We start from the raw sequence: 12,372 nt of genomic DNA on the forward strand, positions 1-12,372 counted from the left end.
CATCAGATGTTGTATGGCTAGCAGGAGGCCCTTGTGCTTTGCGATGTTCTTTGATCTTGGGGTGAGGAGGAACCTGTTGCCAGGGCGACTGGAGAGTTCCACCCTGTAACCGTGCTTTACAATAGAAAGAACCCAATTGTCTGAAACGGACTCTTTCCAGATGTGCCAGAAGTCCAATAGTCGAGCCCCCACCCTGCCGGCCAGAGAGTCAGGAATGCTGCTTGGGGCCCCGGGACTGGGGGCTGAAGGATTGACGGTTCTGGGTATGAAACGATTGCCTGCCCTGACCCCTAGATCTATTCCACTGGGGCCGAAAAGGGCAGAAGGAGTCCCTCTGCCTGAATTGTGGTCTGAAGGATCTATAGGTTTGAGTATTCCTGCGAGGAAAAACCTTATCTTCCTTGCACGTGACCGATGGCAATGCCTTACGCTTGTCCTGGGTCTCAATGAGCACCTCCTTGAGTGCTTCATCCCCAAAGAGCTTGCCTCCTGCATAAGGAACAGCTGCCAGGTTCGCCTTAGAGGTGTTGTCAACTTTCCAATATTTGAGCCAAATATTGCGCCTGGCTAGCACACCTGCGCCCAACGCTCGAGCCGAGAAGCGCACACTATCGAAAGTAGCATCTGCTGCCAGGGCAGCCGCTTTTTGAAGACGTATTAGTTTGCGGCGCATCTGAGATTCGTCTGCCGGCGGGTCATTAAGCAGCTCATCAATCCATAACACTGAAGCTCTCGACACCAATGAGGCTGTAGTGTCGGCCCTGATAGCCATAGCCGATAAATCATGGACCCTACGTAGGGCTGCTTCTGCTTTTTTGTCTGCAGGATCCTTAAAAGTGGAATCCCCATCCTTGGGGACCACCACCACGCTAAGTAGGGTTCCAAAAGGGGCATCTGTAAGAGGTACTTTTAACAGCTTTAAGGTCTCATCATCAAAGTCATATAACTTAGAAGCAGACGCTGGCGCACGCTTAGCAGAGGCGATGGCGGACCACTCCTCTTTAATAGTGGTAGTGAACCCTTCAGGCATCACTGCCTTAGACTGGAATGGCTTCAAATTGGGGAGAACAAGGGAGCCCTTGGATACAGGGTTCTCCTCCTCAGGTGCCACTGGCTTCAGACCCAAGGCAAGCAGGGATCGGTTAATGATAGCCTGGGCATCCTCTTTCAGAGAGAGTCTTTGGCTTTGCGCCCCCGGTCCCTGTTCCTCGGGAGTCTCGCCATCCTCCACAGAGGACGTATCGGGAACCTGGTCCCCGCTCTCTACTCCAGCCATCTCCCCTTTGTGCTGCATAATGTCGGGAGACTCCTCCCCTGAATCCTCTGAAGAGCGGAGCTCCTGGGAACGAGCGAAAGAGGTCACCCTCCTGGTGCGCCTAAATCGCTTCCTGACTGGGGACTCATCCTGGGAATCCGAAGGTGACGATGCCTCTGCCCGCCGCCTAGGCGCTCTGTCCCTGGACTGCCCCTTCAGTGCTGCTGCCAGCGAGCGCTGAACCGCCTCCTCAATCCAGCTCCTTAGGGCTGCAGGATCCATGGATCTCCCGGGGCTACCTGCTAGGTTGTCACCACCCGGTGGTTCAATGCCAGGGGAGCCCCTGCCTACAGATTGCAGGTCCGCCTCCCCGCTCCCCCGCGAGGGCCCCGGTCTCACCGGTAACTGCTGGGTAGGGCTGCCGCCATCATCCTGCTGCCTGTCGGGCTGCTCCGACTCTCCCCCGTGCTCCGATCGTTCAGGGCTGGGGGGCTGCCGCTGAGCGGACTGCCGGTCCTCCGCGGAACCGCCCGCCGACTCCCTCGCTGGGCGGCCGGCCGCTGGAGACAAGGGGGGCGGGGAGAGTAAGCACGCCTCCTCCAAAATGCGCCCGGGCAGCCGCGTAGGCGAGGCTGCCCTCTGAGAGTGCACTCTTGGCAAAGTTTCCCGCTCGGCGTGACTCTTCTTCTTCCTGTTCTGCCTTTTTTGTGGCAGGGACGCCGAGCGGAGGCGATCGTGCCTGGTGTTAGACCTGGCATCCACACCCTGGCCTTCGTACTGAGGGGAAAGCCGCTGTGGCCTGCTGGCGCCAGCAAGGCTCCCCCTAGTGGCCGACATGTTGAAAACGTCCCTTTCGGCTGTTCGGGCCTTTGGCGGGAAAGACCGTTTGCGGGCCTTTTGCTCCCTTAAAGCCAGGATTCCAAGGCCTCCCTTCGCGGCCATCGGACGGAGGCCGTCGGAAGGTGATGAGAACGAGGGAGACAGAGTAATAAGCAGCCGAAAGGAGATAAAGATGCAGCAAGAGAGAGAATAAAAGGGTTTTTTTGTTTGTTTGTTTGTTTGTTTTTTAAATAGGTAGAATTAGGCAATAGAGAATATAAGAAAAATATCTAGATCAGAACAGTAGACGAAGAATAGCAGAAAACAGCGGATAATAGGAAAATACACGAAGCGAGCTGAGTGATAGAACCTCCTGGAGCGAAGGCAGGAAGTAGAACTGAAGGTATACGCCCACATGCACGGGGTTAAGTCTTCAGTTCTTTCTACTTCCTGCCTTCTGGAGCATGTGGAGGGATGTAATCCCACGTTGGGTGACCTCCTACACCAGCCGAGAAATGTGACTCTCTCAAGCTATTCTTACTGTTCTCTTCTTAGAGAATGTAGCCATTGGCCCCTGCTTGCCAACATGTCCGCACTTAAGAGAACCTTCCCAGGTGGGGAGTCAAAGGACATCTCTAATCATAGTTCAGACAGCACATGAACCTCTGCCTTCAGGAATTTGGCAAACAGGGGCCAACATGATGGGCATCCCTCCATCAACGGCAAGGACTGTCTGATTCATAGTCATCAGATGTTGATGACTACAGCTCCCATAATCCCCAGATGCAATGGCCTCTGGGGATTATGGGTGTTATAGTCAACAACATCTGGGAACCCTGTTGCAGGTAGCACTGGTCCCCACCATTGAATGAAAGCAATGTTCCATGTAAGAGGGATTCTCAGATGTTGTTGACTACAACTCCCATAAATCCCAGCCAAAGGCCATTGCAGCGGGGGATTCTGGGAGTAGCAGTCAACAACGTCTGTGAATCTTCCATTCAGGGAACAATGAATGAAAGCTGCTTATCACGTCAGCCTTTTATAGAAAGTCTCACAGGTTTTGTAGAACACAGAGAGAAGCAAGCAAGGAAAACCGTTTCAACCAACCCCAGTGTTATGGTCACGTCCCATGTGTCTACTGGCTGAAAGATATCAAGCCAAAGTAAAATGAGAGCATGGGCACTCGATAATTTATACCAGTGCAAAGCTTAATTTAAAACAGATGATGGAACTGGCCCATAGCTTTGCTTATCTGAAAAACTTGTAGGCAGATTCTGTCAAAGAAGGCAACATCTTTATAAAGAGTGTATCACTACGAAGCATTACAACTTTGGTTCTTTGGAGGTTGAAATGATTCACGTGCTAGCCTTCTAAAGGGTAGAAGGCTAGTACATTAATCATTTCAACCTCCAAAGAACCAAAGCCATAATTCAACCCCATGCACCGAACCACAGACGTAAAAATGTATTTCCACTCTTAATATAGAACGACACACATTCATGTTAAAACAGAGATGTGCCCAAAATGAAAGTCTGGTTTAGCAGGAACTGAACATCAACAGTGCACTTATGGTTTACCAATTCTATAAATGCTGAGAAGCATCTAGGAAGAAAGTTTTGGTAGCACAGAAAACCGGAATATTCTGTTGACAGAGTGGGGAGATGGGGAGAAGAGAACAGTGTGTGGATCAGACAGGATTTATTTATAACATTTAAGTCCTCTAGAAATGGGGCCAATTTACATAATTTAAATCAAGTTTCCAACTTTTAAATTCATATATTTTATATATGTTTTTAATTCAAACTAAATTAATCTTTTTTAATATAACAAATAAAACAGTCTTACTTAGGTAAGTATCCAGAGCTTTCTAGAAGGTTACTGAGCAGAAGAGTGGTCCTCTATGGGAAGAAAGTGTCCGTTCTGTTTGATTTAGAGAGTCTACTATTTCAGAATTTCCTCAGTACTGAACAGAATATACGAGCCCAGAACAAAACTCATTCCGCATAGAGAGGACAAAAAGTAGAGGGATTTGGGGCTCCCTATTCAACTCCAGCACAATCTTCCTCCAGTGGTTGTTACTGATATCTACCTTTAAAAACAAAGAAGATTGTGAACTGTGTAAACAGTTTTGAGAACTGTTTAGTTGAAAAGCTGGCTATAAATAATAAATGAATACCAAAGCATGTTTAATGGTAAACATTAAAGGAAAACATTCGCACACACTGCAAAAATAGCATAAGCAGAGGAGCAACACTTTCATTAAAAATTAGAGAAGGAACACAAGCAAGCCCAAAGTCATGGCCTGCTGACATGTTTTAGCCACAGATCCTGCCCGACAGGAGTACTTCCAGCCACAGAGTATTGCATATTTAGTTACGCAGGGCAAGTCTTAAGAATGTTCATCGCTTTTCGGGGCTGGATAAATGGTCACTCTCTTAACTCTTAAAAATTCCACTCTGTAGATGAGGAACTAAGCATGGAAGTAGTAATGGAATGGAACAGGGCAAGACAGGAAGCTCTGTGGCAAAGCAAAGGATGCATGTGCCCTGAATTAACTTCTTAAGCTACAAATTCAGGAAGTAGTGTTTAAAAAAACAACCACCATAAAGCAATCTGAACATTCAACAAAATTAGGGTCTCTTTTAGGTCGCCAATTTCTTCAACTTTTAAGAGCAGTTCATTTCCCACAGAAACACCACCCTGGCATTCTGCAGCACTCAACAGAAGCTTCAGAATCATGAAATCAACAGGTCTACTTTGCTTCTGTCCTGCCAACTCTGTGAAGAGCACAGAGCATGGCTGCTGTGCCCCATAACTACCTTACTGCAACTAGGAGGAGGAAAATGAACCCAAAAAGTAATCCCAGATTTCTTAGATGCTTGGGAAAGGGGTTGAGACAGAGAATGGGGTTGAAGCATTTAAAACCTTCAGTACATAAGCCTGCTGCTCAAAAGATCATCTTTCTGGGAGTGACAAACGAAACTTGCAGCTGCATCCTACCAAGCAGAGAACAGTCAGATAGAGGGTGTGAAGTGCAGAGCAGAAAAGGATGCTCTAGCTGCTTTTCCTCCTGAGACAAAGAAAGGCACGTTGCTCTACTCTGAGTGCATGCACATTAGAAACTGAAGGACATTTTAAAAACCTCCAGTGAGCCATTTGTTATGGGACATATTTTATTTTTATTTATTTTTACATTTATATCCTGCTCTTCCTCCAAGGAGCCCAGAGCGGTGTGCTACATACTTGAGTTTCTCCTCACAACAACCCTGTGAAGTAGGTTAGGCTGAGAGAGAAGTGACAGGCCCAGAGTCACCCAGCAAGTCTCATGGCTGAATGGGGATTTGAATTCGGGTCTGCCCGGTCCTAGTCCAGCACTCTAACCACTACAAAACAGGCACATGTTTCACAGTAAGGATTAAAATATGGCACTCAGTGCTATTGTGAAGGTAGCATGGATCTGTTTATCAACTTTAGTAGGGATGTTAAGGGCCAGGGTGGGGAGAGGGCGCAGCAGAGAGAAGAGACACAAATGAACAACCTGGCTAATATATACAACAACCCACACTAGGAATCCTAACAGGGTACCAGCCATGTCCATCCCAGTCTTTTCCACATCCCTTTTTCTCCTTTAAGTCGGCTTCACCTTCTCCAGCCACACACTATTATGTACCTTCCAACAAGCCAAGACATTCCTAATCCCCCTTTGGGCAGACTGTACTTTGCCGGATCAGAAAGCCTTAAGGATGATCTGTTCTCCAGCCCATTACTACCACCATCTCCCCTCCCAGCCGACCGTTTTAGAAGGCTGCACACACTCTACAGTCAGAGTCTCAGCAACAATGCATACAGAAAGCTGCACTGCTCTTCCGAATAGGAAAGCTAAGTTCTGCTAGCTTAGAATCTGAGACATTTTAAATCCTTTAAACGACAGCCAGGGCTGCATTATCTATTTGCAATACTTGTTTTACATGTTTACAGAGCCACGCTAAAAAGATCTGAAAGCCCTTCACGGAGGAAAAGGTACACTTCTGCATGGGATTCTATATTCTCTGCATGGGATTCTACATTCTCTGCAACTCACAACTGTTTCCGCCCCTCACATGGCTTGGAAGCAGTGGCCACATTGCCAAGTGTGGAGAAATCTCAAATACCAATAAATCATGGAGCGTAAAAAATGAGGCTGTGTGCAATGTGGTGGAATGCAGCAGAGGCGTGGGGAGAGCAAGCCAGCATCTCTGAGCTTGCGCCTAGGTTAGAGATAACAAAGAAGAGACCAGGAAGACTGAAAATTGTGTGGCATGGACAGAATCAAACTGAAAGGCCTTGGGTACTTCTATATTAGATTATACTTGCAAGGGAATGCTTGCCCATTTTTTTCCACAGATCTAAATGCTTTAACCCACGCTTTAGTCAATTCAGTGGTCCTACTGAACAGTGCCCCATGCAACATCCTTTCATATACGCAAACCCAATTTAGAAGAGCAAGCCATATTAGATACCAGTTCCCACACAGAAGTCTGATCGCTCATCAAGACATATGTTTGAATGGGAAAAGGTCCCTGAACTGCAGTTTAAACAGTGAGCATACAGTGAAATAAGCATGCATATCTTAAATGAGTGTACAGAGTTGCCTTATAACTTGCACCTGCTGCAGACACAGAAGCAAGCAACCCAGGCCAGTCATGAAAGGCCCCAATTTCTGAAATTCAGTCAGTGTGGCTGTCACTTTCTACAAGTGCAAGTTTAGCCTCCAGAGCTCTTGTTGCATGGGATAAATCTGGTAACCCAACAAGAGAAAGCCGTAAGATCTGTATCTGTAACACTGGATACTCTCTCATTACCACCGCCTGCTGTAGATGTTAAGACACAATATCAGTGCCTCAGGTGTTAGATTCATTCTGTAAAGAGTTGACAGATCAGAGAAACTTCACGTGATGGGAAGAAGATGTTTGCATTTGCACTGAATTTGTGAATCATTTCAGAAGAAAGAGCAAGCGCAGTGCCCAAGCTACTGATACAAGCAAAGCAGAGGGCCCCAACTGTATGTAAGCAGAGCAGCTGTCCCACTAAAGATCAAGCCCTCAACAACCAAGAGCCTTGCAGCACCTTGTAGGCTAATCAATGTGCTTCATCATGAACTTAGATGGGCCAAAGCGCACTCTACAGGTACACAAAAGGTTTACCTGGCAAAAGGACTGGCTCCAGTTTCTTCAGCCTTGGCTCTGGTGTTATCTTCTCTTCAGGCTGAAACAGAGTAGCAATAAGAGTGATGTGTAATAATCAAAATATAATCTGTGTCTCTCTTGAAGAGCTCTAACCTGATACTTAGATTTTTTAACTACCAGAACTTTTCCCAGAATGGGAATATACATACCAGGAGCCGAAAGTTCTGATCTTCCAAACAGCTCTGTGCACAAGATCTCTTTGTCAACTTGGCATTTCCCACCCTCATGTGTGAAGCTCACTGCCTCCTTCAAATGCAGAGATCGTGCCAATCCCAGCTCACCAGCACATCTACCCCTATCATAGGTGTGGTTCAAAATACAGATTTGTTGTGTACACATTGCATTATTCGGTATACACCTAAAAGCCCAACATGTGAAACTGCTCTTCACCTTATTCCAGACAGTTTTAACAAAAAGATTTGGCTGTCTGTCACAATGCAGGACCAACTGCCTGACTGTGTGCTTTGACAACATCTTGCATGATAACTGTGTGCTTTGACGCATGACAACATCTTGCCATTTTAGAGCAGCAGTCCCTAAATGACTTGTCATCTTGTGAGTGGATTGCTATATTAAATACAGGAGTTATAAACTTCGCTTCAGGCTGAAGTGACAGAGCAAGGTGTTTCACAACCATATTGAGAATAGGACAGAGCTTGGCCTTTGGGGAATTAGACCTTGAAATGTCTTTCCAGTTGGCGCTACTGCAACTGTGGAAAACCCTCCCAGAGAAAGTCCACTTTGCTGGTCAGCTTTAGGCAGATCATGGATGCTTCTTAAGGCTGGCCAGCACACTAAAAAGGGATAAGCATTTGGGACCATCTTGCCTCTGCTGTTTTTGTTTGTGTATTATTTTTGTACTTCTATTTTAACTATTTACTATTCTTTTACATTTTCTTTCATGGTTCTTGAGCACAGCCTTAAATTTTGTTTTTTGTTTTAACAGAGAAGCAACTGAAAAAAGCCTGTTGAAATAAATAAATGACATGTGTGGACTCTTTCCAATGAGTAACTCCATTACGAGAATTTAGAATCCAAGTCAATATATTTTAAATACTGCATGAACAAAACACACAACTATTACTTTATTCTGTTCAACGTTTTGAAATATACAAGCGAGAAAGATGACAAGAGGAGGAGAGAAACGTTCTTCTAGGCAGAGGAAGGGAACAAGACCAAAACAAAAGTTAACATTGATGGTTATCCTTGACCCAAGAATGGGTAACTGACAGCCATGAGGATCCAGGTGGTGGTGGAGAGGTGTGGGGGAGTCCTCACAGCTACATTAATGTCCTGCAGTCTCTTTAACAGAAACTCTGGCACTGGAATGCGGCATCATCTGGTGCAAAATTAGATACGACTTCCTATAAACCAGGGATTCTCAACATTGGGTCCACAGATGTTATTGGACTTCAACTCCCATAATCCCCAACTAAAGGCCACTGGGGCTGGGGATTATGGGAGGTGAAGTCCAATAACATCTGGGGACCCAAGGTTGAGAATCCCTGCTATAAACCCTTTCGCCTCCCCACAGAGATGGAACTCTGAGGTTGAGCTCCTGGCAAAGTGGTGGCTATATGGAACATCCATGTCCAGAGGCCCTTTCCACTGAATAGCACTTACTCAGGAGCAACAGGAGGAGGGTGCCGCTGGTTTCATACCCTCCGGGAGACGGCTGCAACTTGGTGGCAGAGCATCTGCTTGCACGCAGAAGGTCCCTGCCTCAATCCCTGGCAGAATCGCCAGGTAGGGCTGGGAAAGACTCCTGCCTGGAACCTTGGAGAGTTGCTGCCAGACTGTGTAGGCAATATTGAACTAGGTGGACCAACAGTCTGACTCAGTATATGGCAGTTCCCTATGCTTGCAGGATTCCTGGCGGCATCTGAATGGCTACTGTGGAAGGCAGAGTGCAGGACTAGATGGCCTTTTCGTCTGATTCGGCTGCGCTCTTCTCATGAGGCAGAGCCACGAGGACTCACAGTCTTTCTGCGTGACAGACACAAGGGAGTGACCCTCTCGTTGACTGTTCACTCCTGACTTAGACGAGAGGCTGGGAACCACAGCTTTAAACTAATAAAAAAGTTAGTAAGCAAGTTGCAACAGGCGCCGGTGTCAGCTTTGCCGTTTTCCATTCATTTTCAGGTTGTGTTCATGCATGCTGGTATGTCACTGTCCCCACCCTTTTTCAAACTAGCAATTCCCACCTCAAATATTTAAACATGCATAACTCATACAGTAGAGCTCACCAGTTTGTTCTTCGTCAAAGTGGAGGGGGAAAAGATTTCTGACATCCCTTTAATGTCACCTTTTGTTTGCTTTAAGAAATTGACTTTAAGCTTAATGGCAACCATGGCCGATCAGTAGTAAAGGAAGGATATTTGCCTATGCTAAAAGGCTTCTGTGCAGGCACCATTTAAAACTCTTTATATCACATTTAGTGATACCAAAAATAGTCTCAGAAATCTCCCATATATATCTACTGCAACAAAACTCCAGTCAAATAGATGTTAGCTCTTCAAACATTATATAAGCAGCTTAAGTTGACTCATTATATGTTACTGAAATTTTTATCAGTTCATTCCAAGAGAGACATGGGATTTAAAAAAAAAAAAAATCAGAAATCTCTCTCACACAGCAGTATCCAAATATCTTGGCCTTTTAACTCATTTCTAGGGTGTTTATTTCACTGGAGCAGCCTTGAAAGAGGAAAGTTATTTTAGTGAGGGGTCTCAAAGTAACTCAAAAAGGGATCTGTTGGTTCCAGGGTTCCCTCCCCACCCCCCACAAGAGACTCTGCTTTTAGCACCTCTTCCCCAATTGTGGGATGCATGATGGAGAAACATGCACCCGATTCATTTCTACCTATCGGACACAGCTGTTAAAAAGGACAGAATACCTGCTTGGAAAAAAGGAGCAATCTTAATTAATCCCTAAGAACACATGAGCCATGCCTTTCTACCGCTTTGAAGAAGACATCCTACAATCGACAGATCAATTTTGCTTTCAAGTTGCACAGGTTTTTAGCATCCTAGGGCTTGAAACAAGGGGCCTGCTTTGTGTTCTATGTACAGTCATCCCTTGCCAGCCATGGTTTTGAGTCTAAGCCAATGGGAAATTGTGACTGGTCTTGCCAACCATGACCCGAGTATCCAAGGTTGGTGAAGTTTTATATATATTTATATTTATTTGATTTCTATACCGCCCTTCCAAAAATGGCTCGGGGTGGTTTACACAGAGAAATAAAAGATAAATCAGATGGATCCCTGTCCCCAAAGGGCTCACAATCTAAAAGAAACATAAGACAGACACCAGCAACAGTCACTGGAGGGGTACTGTGCTGGGGACGGATAGGGCCAGTTACTCTCCCCCTGCTAAATAAAGAGAATCACCACATTAAAAGGTGCCTCTTTGCCAAGTTAGCAGGGGTTTTAGTGATGGGGGTTTCAGCTATTTGCGGGGGGGGGAGTTCAGAAGTTCAATCTGCTCATTCCTCTTGGTGACCCTTGCTGGCCTTGCTCTCCCTTGTCAATTTAGTATGCCTTTTGATTTCCAGAGATTCAGCTGTTCATTCTTCTTTGTGGCTGTTAGAGATATTACAGGATTTTTAAAAGCAATTTTTGGGGATTTCCCCCCCTATTATTTTTAGGTCTTTTTGTGGCCGTGGTTCCCCTAACCTCCTGTTTCCCATAGGCTTTAATGTCTCGCCAACTGTGAATTTGCCAACAGTGAGGTTTTGCCAGAATGGTACCCTAGTGGTTGGTGAGGGAGGACTGATTCATCACCCTATGGACATGAGAGTTCCTGGGATCCCCAGCAGTGTTCCCTCTAAGGCGTGCACATGTTCATACATTTTGGGATGCTCGCACAGTTAGATCCCACTCAGGTGGAATCAGGAAGGCCCCACTCTGAATGCACATGCAGGCACACTGCCATAATACTGTTGCCCAGAACAAAACTCAGTCTGCACACAGACGGGGGAAAACAGGGAGAACACTGATTCCCAGAACCTCCTATTCCAAACTGGCTGACCATATACAAGTATACAGCCTGCCTCTTTAGTAAATGTAAAAAATTGTGGAAACCAGCAATCACCATTAAACTTCAGCTGGCATGAACTGCAGAACATCCATTCTATACTACATTGCATTATTTGATCATGGCTTTGAAAGAAGGGATTTCTCCCTTTAAAATAGCCACGAGACAGCCGGCAACTACAGGACAACAACACACACACAAACCTGAAGCTTCCAGCACTCTTGCACCTTTGCCCTCTGTGTGTGTCAACTTTTGCAGCATGATCTATGGGTATTTACTCAAGTCACCACGTGTGCAATGGGACTTATTCCCGAGGAACTGTCTGCACAACATTGCCATCGTCCCCAGGAAGGAGGGGAACTGCGGTCCACCAGCAACCGGGGAGCCAAGTTTGAAACCCCCCGCCGTGCATCGGATTGCAGCCGGACCCCTGCCTGTCCCTGGCGACGATGAGCGGCAAAGGAGTCTTCCACTGCCAGGCACACGTTCTTCTTCCCAGGAGCGAGCGAGCCTGCCTGCCCCACTGGCGCTGGCTTCTGAGCAGCCAGGCATGCGGCACCTGCTTTACCTGGGAGCAAGCGCGCGTTCTGCTCAGAAGCAAGTGGCAGGGAGTTCCAGAGGGGAATGGGGGCGGGATCTGACTCTCAAGCAACTCTGGAGTGCTTGAGGAGGAGAGCCTGCAAGTTCCCTCAGCGGTGGCCAGCTTGCCCCGGGAGGGATGCGGCGCTCCACAGACTTCTTGGCGAGTGATGCGGGTCCCCTCCCCACCGCCATGCCCCTTACCTGAGGCGGAAGGTAAGACCTGAAGGTGGCCTTAGGGGGCTTGAAGGAAAACATGGCTCCGGCGGCAGCGGCGGCGATCTGGCCGGACTCCTCGCCACACCTCGCGCGGAGCCGCCGCTGCTGGCTGGGGTCAGCCCCACCCCCGGCGCCCGTCACGCGCTTCGCCCCTCGGAGGCGACGGCAGCGCCTCCCCGGCCCGCGTCGCCCCGCCCCCTGCACGAGGCCCCTCCCTCCCTCCATGCGTCACCGAGCTCG

The 12,372-nt window shown here is 47.3% G+C and overlaps 1 protein-coding gene across 3 annotated transcripts in view; it reads right to left on the reverse strand.

Moving 5' to 3' along the window:
- The window catches only part of MTMR10 (myotubularin related protein 10), a 60,794-nt gene extending 48,422 nt beyond the window's left edge, over positions 1-12,372 (reverse strand). For 2 of the 3 annotated variants that reach the window (XM_053272088.1, XM_053272087.1), the window contains exons 1-2: positions 12,118-12,372; positions 7,258-7,318 (exon numbers count right to left, since the gene is read on the reverse strand). In XM_053272088.1, the coding sequence (XP_053128063.1) occupies positions 7,258-7,318; positions 12,118-12,357 (301 nt within the window). In that variant the 5' untranslated portion in view covers positions 12,358-12,372. Of the gene's footprint in view, positions 1-3,919; positions 4,164-7,257; positions 7,319-12,117 lie in introns of all 3 variants that reach the window. The other variant, XM_053272089.1, reaches the window with a different exon arrangement.

Source organism: Hemicordylus capensis, chromosome 10 (genome assembly GCF_027244095.1).
Source record: "Hemicordylus capensis ecotype Gifberg chromosome 10, rHemCap1.1.pri, whole genome shotgun sequence".
Taxonomy (NCBI): domain Eukaryota; kingdom Metazoa; phylum Chordata; class Lepidosauria; order Squamata; family Cordylidae; genus Hemicordylus; species Hemicordylus capensis.